The 8,326-nt window shown below is 43.3% G+C and overlaps 1 protein-coding gene across 3 annotated transcripts in view; it reads left to right on the forward strand.

Annotated features, from left to right (window-relative positions):
* EVL (Enah/Vasp-like) overlaps positions 1–7,371 on the forward strand; it is a 157,179-nt gene extending 149,808 nt beyond the window's left edge. For 2 of the 3 annotated variants that reach the window (XM_055794364.1, XM_005230587.4), the window contains exons 9-14: positions 1,230–1,296; positions 2,656–2,722; positions 2,828–2,890; positions 5,189–5,255; positions 5,642–5,699; positions 6,761–7,371. In XM_055794364.1, coding sequence (XP_055650339.1) covers positions 1,230–1,296; positions 2,656–2,722; positions 2,828–2,890; positions 5,189–5,255; positions 5,642–5,699; positions 6,761–6,798 — 360 coding nt within the window. In that variant the 3' untranslated portion in view covers positions 6,799–7,371. The remainder of the gene's footprint in view (positions 1–1,229; positions 1,297–2,655; positions 2,723–2,827; positions 2,891–5,188; positions 5,256–5,641; positions 5,700–6,760) is intronic. The other variant, XM_055794372.1, reaches the window with a different exon arrangement.
* Positions 7,372–8,326: the final 955 nt, after the last annotated feature.

An 8,326-nucleotide genomic window follows, 5' to 3' on the forward strand; every position in this document is an offset into this window, starting at 1 on the left:
GGATTTCTGCTGTATCCCTTCCCATGTGGTGCTTTTCTAGGCTGCTTCTCGTACAGCATTCCTGTTGCTAGCCAGCACCCTTGTGAAGGCTCACTGCCATGGCTGTAAGTTCATAATGCATCATGTGTGCCTCATACCACCTATACAGAGATATTCCCTCCAAAGACAAAGTAACAGCCGCTCAGTAGGAAATCCATTCAGAAACTACAGGTCTTGCCCTAGTCTGAAAGGTTTGTAGCAAGAACAGGAATAAGCACTTTGCCCCGTTTAAGGAGAGAAGCAGCTACTTTCTGCATGTTCCTCAAAGGATGCTTCAAGCATGCGATTTACCTATTGAACCTGCTATGCAACCATTGCTCTTAATCTTGCCCCAAAGCTGGTTATGAACCATACGCTCAGAGATTAAAGGCATCATTTAGCTTCTGAGTATTCAGCCTCTGCTGCCTTTCTGCCCCTTCTCTCTCCTTGAAGCTCTGCATTAATTTATATCCCCAATCGAACTTTTTGATAGCACCAAACTGTTTGGAAAAGTGTTTTAGAGAACATCTGTTTAATGTGTATCTTACTCCAGATATACTTTGTGGCAGAGGTATCTTCTGTCAAACTGGATGCAATTCCATTTTACAGTGCAGAGTTAATGCTTTGCCTGAGTGTGTTTTGAGGGCTGCTAAATAATATTGACATTCAATATATGGGTGAATGTTGTATGATCTGTCACACATTAATCCCAGAAAAAAAAGAGTCCAAATCTGTGAGGTAGCGTTTAATCTTGTACTTAGGAGGAGTATTGACTGATTTATGTTCTGTTAGTACCTGGACTACTGTCACTGATACCAGCAGCTGTCCTGGGCTAAAAGGCTGGGATCTGACCTTCAGATGGCTCAGTTTCCATATCAGAGTTTCTAGATTTGGGAAACAGATGGTTTGTGTTTAGACAACAGCAGCCAGCACTTGAGAGTGGTAATTCAGCCTGGTTTGGTGTACAGGGATGAGAGTGATTCAGTGGAATCATGAAAAAGCGACCTTATTAGCAAAAAATAAAAAGGGTCTATTTTGCCATGCTAAAGGAAGAGACAGGTTAAAGTTTAAATAGCCTTGAGCACATGCCTTGGCAGCAGTCCCTGTTGGACATGGTTGGAGGAAGCTTGCTGCAGCTGGTCTCCAGAGTAGAATAGGACTCTGTGCATCATCTCCAGAATTCTGTAATGTCCTGGTTTTTCTCTTTGTAGGATGATGCTAGTACCTCTCCTTCACCCAGTACACGAGGTCCCGCCCAGCAGCAGCAAAATTCATCAGGTATTAAATCAAACTATTAGTGTTGTAGTTGTCTTCTTAATCTAGTCTTTTCCTCTACCACTAGACTCTTGCGTTCATTGTCCTACTTCTGAGTGCAGCAGCAGTAACTAACAGAAAAATTCCCCAGTACACACTGTTTTAAAAACTGTACTCAGCAAGAAATTGTGATTTTATATGCTTCACAGCCAAGAAAATGACAATACAGCCAGTTTAGTTAACAAGGTCCAGTCATGTCATTGAGGATCTGTCTTCAACATTGTGTACCTAAATCTTTAAGAGAAAAAAGCTATATTATTTTACTTCTGGTAGTGTAACTCTCCTGGCTTACGCAGTTGGGGTTTGGGTCTCAAACTGTTATCCTTCCTTAAGCTAGTAGCTTGTTGCAGTAAGCCTGATCCTGAGAGTTACTAAGTGAAATTAAGGAGCCCCCAGAATATGTTTTTCCTATGATGAGTTGAAATAACTGCATCTGAGTAGATAAGCTGCAAGCCAGTCAGATTCATCCTTGCATCAGCCTTGGCTTTCATACATGCTGAAAGAAATCTCTCTCCCAAGGGAATGAGTATTTAACCATTCCAGCTTCCTTTTGGAACAAAGCCATGATTTGCATGCTTTGCAAGGAAAGGGGAAGAAGCCAGGAGAAAGGTGCATGTAAATGAGGAACAAGATCTAGAGATTTCCTGGGAGTGTCCGTAAATTTTTTTAAAGAGCTTTTTAGGACCTCACAGGGGAACAAACCATTGTGTATAAAGTTGCGTATCTTTCAAGTCTCTGAAACCATTTACTTTATTTTAGGCTATTTTCTTAGGAGGAGATTGGGACGATAGTAAGCATTTTCAGTAACAAGGGTTATGTAGTGCAGCTTTTGGGAATGTTCTGTGAGTTAGAAATGTAGACAACATTAAATAAATTCTCCATGGAGATTTGCGTAGTGGGGGTCTCACTGCCTTTCTTTAGGTACACCCAGATTTTCTGCCAACTATGGAGACAAAAAGCCTAAGACTTTTTAACTTAAAATATAAGTAAGTATTGTACTGAATAAAATAAGCCTTACAGCAATTAGCCTTTATTTCTTAATAGAAGTGATTTATGCTTTTCCTCCTACTGTTCCAGTTCCATGTCTTTTTAGTATTGTTTAACTATCCAGTCCCTAATTCAAGGGATCACTAAGCAGATTTTTGCCGATGCTTTCTCTATAATGTAGGCAACTGCACTCATTCAGCAATTCTGCTTTCCTGGATCTTTCTAAGCCACTCATCATCACTGAATGAAAGCAGCTGTAGAAGACAATCAACTTCAGGATGGTTTTATCATTAGAGAACAAATAATAAACAGTAACTTTTCATTTTTGTTTTCTAGACTCTGGGAAGAAGCCATGGGAAAGGAGCAATTCTGTTGAGAAGCCTGTATCTTCATTACTCTCTAGGTGAGCTGCACAAGGGTGACCCTGTGGCTGGCTAGCAATTGGGATGGTCACGCTGTCCCCATGGCATGTGCACAACTCATGTCTCGTTTCATTCCATTGCTGTAGAAATCCATCAGTGGTGAAGAGCTGTGAAGCTAAGAGCCCCACACAATCCCACGTGTCTTCTAGGTACTGGCTAACAGCCCAGCTTCTTAATTGTCTTGGCTTGTTGTTTGGCTAATCCCATCATTCACTCATGTTTGTCTTCTGTCACATCTTTTACTCATTCTCTTACAATCTGCTTTGTCTGTCACTGCACAAAGTGTGAAGGTAGAATGTGTCGTGTCAAAGGCTTGTTCCATGGAAACAGCCCCCTGCTTAGGTGGGCACGGGCATCACAGACGTTAATCTCACTTAAGCAAGCGCTTAAAGCATCAGTGCTCCATGAATCAGAGGCATGGGCTTGGCAGAGCTCTGTGCCATGTGGAAAGCAGGTTTTGGAGCTTCTTTTTACAGCAGGTTCAGGATGACCTTGCCAGTAAGAGAAGTTTTCATTGTCCAGCCTCTGCAGAAATTAAAAAACAAAGGCAGAAATTATCTGAGGAGATGCAGCTAGGAGAAGGGAAGTTATTCCTTCATCCATGCAACTGCAGTGGGTGCATGAGGAAGGAGAGCAGAGCTTGGTGCAGTAAGTTAGTAACACTGAGCTGTAAAAAGGCCCAGCCGCAGACAGGGCATTCAGAAATACAGAGTACAAAAGCTGGCAGGTGTCAGAAGCACAAAGCCTATAGTAGGACTCCAGAAGTCCTGTTGGTCAGAACAGCCAAGCTGCAGTATCACCACCCGTGTTCTTACCCACAGAGATTAAGATAAAGTTTGATGCTGGACAGCTAAAGGGAGGCCTCCTTCCAGTGCTGGTCCAGGACCGCCCAGTGTTACTGCAGTACTGGATACTGAAATAGATGGGTAAGCTGAACGAGGGGCTAGAACACAGGCTAACATATGTTTAGCATTTACTGCAAAGACATGTCCCTTATTTAACACTGTTACATATACGACAGTGCTGATAGTCTGCAGAGAGAAAGTTGCCAATGGCAACTATCTGCACATACCTGCTGTTGTGTTAAAGATGCTGGAACGTGCCCTGCCCAGACATTCAGAGGGATCCACCAGTGCTACTACAGCAAAATATAGTCCCTCCGGCTCTCCTAAAACCGTGGGACACATTGGTTCTAGGAAATACGTGAGAGTTTCCAATCAATATAGAAAGACCATTCCTTCTCCTTGCAAATAGAAATGAAATATGGGCTATGTAAAGCAGCCAGCACGTTTTCACCACCTGTCTTCTATAATGGCATTCCATCCTGGGAGGATGAGGAGTTCAGTGGGAAATTATCCTTTCCTAGCTTAACACCTGGTATAGTGCTCAGTCTTTGATTGCTTGAATGACTTCTGGGTGGGGAGCAGAGCAGGTTTCAAAAGTGGTCAGTGGTGACCTGTTTGCATTCCTGTTTAGTTTGATGGCATTTGTATCTGTCTTAACTGCCAGCTTAGCTGTGAGATGGTAGGAGACATGTTAAGATTTTCCTGAGAAAAGGCTGCAAGATCAAGCATACCCCCAGGAGTAGCAGACTCTCAACTAGCCCCCAGTTTGGGCCCAAAGATTATGGCAAAGGTATTTGAAGGCTTTTCTACGAATTACATAGCGTGGTTAATTTTTTAACTGTTTTAGTGTTACTGATTAAAAGAGAAAGTCAAGCAGCTTCTGCTTCCTTATTTTATCAGCTGTCATCAGAGTTAAGCTCACTGACTAATACCATCCTGGCAGACTGATAACACTCAAGTGTACTAGCCATTAAGGACAGATGGGTTTTGTTTCTGGGTCAGGGAAGAGTGCCTGTGCTACACAGTGCTATTGACAAGCTCCACTTGACTGAGTCAGGCCTTCCAAAGAAAGGATTACTGGGTTATTATTTTCCCTATAATATTTTTCTAACCTGTATTCTACTGTTTAGCACCCAGTTAAAGTCTAGGTGCCCAAGACAAGGTTGCTGTACAGAAAAGAGTGTGAGAGAAAACCAGACATCTAGCTTGCAAATTGCAAATGCTGTAATAAAATACATTGCCTTCAGGGCGTAAAGCCTGTTCAACATCTCAGTATTTTCTAGTCTGAAGTCACTGAGACTCACAACACCAAAAATAAAGGAGTAAATTAAGTTTCAGCACAGTCTTTGTGCTCCCTCCAATACATCTGCAATAGGAGAAAGCAGAATCTTTGGAGGTCAGGCCGCATAAAACGGGAGCAGTGTGCCGCTCTCCAGCTGCCGAACACTGCTGAGCAGCACAAGAGGGAGCCTCCAGTCCAGCATTCGAACGCGGGAGTTACTGCCGTGGGGTGGATTTCATCCGCGCCATCAGGTGTGTGCAGCTTAGTGTGCATGGCAAGGAACTGACTGGCTTTTTTGTGCTCTTCTTCCATTTCTTAAGGATGAAGCCAGTGAGCAGCAGCAATGATGTGGCTATGGATGCCTTAGATTTTGATCGAATGAAACAGGTGAGTGAAAAGCTCTTTCACACTTACGAGATTTGGTGAACTACCCATTTTCCCCCATGCATGCGCTGTACAAGCAAAACAGCTGCTCAGTCTTTTGATTTCCTCTGTAACTAGGTGCTTAGAGAAGGGTGAGCTTAGAAGCTGGTGAGCAGCAAGAGAGCACAATCTCACTGCTATTTGATCAAGATGTCTGTACAGAAACGTGCAAATAAATATGCCAGCAGCTTCTGCATCCTTGGCCTGGGAGTGCAGATGTAGCTGTTAGTAGTGCCAGGCTCTGACCACCAGCGGAGGCGGGGGACAAGCACAACCATGTTAAACTTGCATTTTCTTCCACTTGGGTAGACGGAAATTCTGAGCAGCTGACTTGTGTTTTGTCTCATCAGGAAATATTGGAGGAAGTTGTAAGAGAGTTACACAAAGTGAAAGAGGAGATAATTGATGGTAAGAAAGAGAAAAATTATTATTTTTCTCATCTTTATGACTAATTTCCCATAGATAAGATGCTAGGAACTGCAGAGAGTTCCCTGGTGTTTTCAGACTTCTCTGAGCAGCTCTGATTTATATCAACATTTGAAGAACAAACATCTACCTTATCTGAGCTCTGATCGTGACATTGTGTTTACATCCTTTATTTTTATGCTCTTGACAAGCATTTTCACCACCAACTTGTGAGAAATTCACTGGCCGGTGTTTCTCACAGGTGGGAGGGTGAGAAAGGGCCTGCCCGTAGCCCATGGCATGTCCATTTATCACAATCAGGGAGCGTGAAATTGCTTGCAACTAGCTGGCCACACAGGTCCGGGATGAGGAGGGGACAAAGGTACCAAACTGAAAATCCTTCCCAAGCATCTTCTGTAGGCTTCCTATGCTTGAAGAGCTATTTCAGAACTTCACTCACAATTACAGCTTTCCAAATAGCCATGCATTTTTATAATTCACTGAAAAGTACAGCATCTGTACTAAATGTATCAGTACTTTTTTTATAAATTGCTCTGCCATATATGACTAAATGTATTTTTCAGGGCCATTATTGAAATGCACAGCAAAATGCCTATTTGAAGTCTGCATTAGGGCATACGAAGATGCATGTCCACACCCTGCACTCCCCATCTTAGACTCACACAGAAGGGGGAAAAGAGGAGGTTTTGAAACCGCTAAATCCATTCCCTGTCCCCTTGCCCTAGACCTGTGTGCTCACAAAACCTTGGGGCGGTTTGCAGTTGAGGACACCCTCGCCCTTAGAGTACCAACCCAACAGCTTGGCTGTCAGAGCCTCCCTGGTTCATTCCAGTACAAAATAAGACATTCACATAAACAACAGCTGCAACTTCTTAAACCAGTACTGCAGTTTGCAAACAAACAGCTGACTGCTTACCCTTACTCATCCTTTTGCCCTCCACTCATCCTTTTACCAGCGCGTACTTTCTGCAACCTCTATACTTAGCGTTTTCCATCACACTGGGTATAATGTTATGCATTAACTTTTTGGTTTGGTTTTCTAGCCATACGGCAGGAGTTGAGTAGAATCAGTACAACATAGTGATTGCAAAGCATTGGGACGGTACTAAGAATACTAGGAAGACCGGATCATTTCTAAGTGTACCAAGGTCATGCAAGATGGTGAGAGAGAGGACACCGGCACTGTCTTTGTTCTTATACCCTTTTTATTAGCAGACTCGGCACACTTTGAAGCTTGCTGCTGCCTTGGATTCGCTTCATTTTAAAAGTCTTAATCTAAAGAATATTAAATTTTAAATTTCTGGATTTTTTAGATTTCATCTGACACTGCACATTGGATTTGTCAGCCTTTTTTGTATTTTGTATTGCTTATTTAAATGTATTACCTTTCTTTTTAGTAGTAGATAAGAACACACGTGAACCATTTGCTTTTGATAGATGACTTCAAAGTAATTTTACTAGTAGTCTGCAATGTAAATGAAGATCCTTTGCCAACAGAAATGTATTGAGGCATCACCAGAAGAAACAGAGACATGTTAGTTGTCAGCCAACAAGTTCTTTGTCTCAGAGTTATCACAATATAAAAAAAAATGGTACGTCAGTGCATCACAGTATCTGTGTTCATATTGGTAATAAACTGTTTATTGTCCACATGGCCCTGCCTGCCTTTGTTTCATTCGTCCCTTGGCCTCCTGCACTTTTATGTCACTTGGGTTGATGACAAGAGGAAGGTGACTGAGACTCACTGTGGGGTGGCAGTTCTGCCCAGCCAGCACTGCAGAGCCTGAGCGTCTTGTGGCTGGTGCAATGGCAACAGCCCTGCCTTTGTTTAAAGGGAAACGTGGCTCTCACCTGCCCAGCCCTCCTTGTGCCGCCAGCTGAGCACCACCTCCCCCCCAGTCAGGCTGTGGCCACCTCTGGCAAAAAGTTGCAAAGTCAGTGAAGGTCAATGGCTTACGGCTCTTCTCAGGCCACCAGTAACTGTCCCACTGTGTCTCCTGCCACCACTGAAAAAAAACAGGTCCCATCAGCTGCACTCATAAGAGCTTCCAGTAAATAACAGGGAGGAATTTATGCAGAGCAAGCTACCAAAGGCATCAGGAGGATGCAAGCTGAAATCACTGGCATGGCATTGCTGAACTAAGGCTTAAGGGGAGTAATTTGTTAATATCGCACGTTTCACCTATTAATGTCGTGCAAGTCTTGAGCTTTATTTCACAGAAAGCGAAGTCAAAGCTGTGAGTGCAGGACATTGAACACTTAACAGCGCATACCCAGCCATAGCTTTCAGGTCATACAGTTTTTTTCCTTTAGAGCCATTATTTCGACCAGCACAGTCTTGGGAATTTCTGCTTGACTTACCTTGGCACAAGCTTTACATGGCAGTAGTCTTGATACCATCTTCTTGGTAACTTTGTGCAAAAGGCAAGAAATTGGAGTTCAGCTACTGAAATCTATCAAATATTTTCCAAGCCCCTTGCTTTCCTTCAGGCCTTCCTGAAGATTTTGTTTTAAAAGCCAGGCCCCAGGAATGGTTTTGGGAGCAAAGCCTGGTGCAGCAGCCCAGGAGAGTCTGTGGTTGCCCCCTTGCATGCATCCCCCAGGCCTCA

The sequence above is a fragment of the Falco peregrinus genome, chromosome 1 (genome assembly GCF_023634155.1).
Source record: "Falco peregrinus isolate bFalPer1 chromosome 1, bFalPer1.pri, whole genome shotgun sequence".
Lineage (NCBI taxonomy): Eukaryota > Metazoa > Chordata > Aves > Falconiformes > Falconidae > Falco > Falco peregrinus.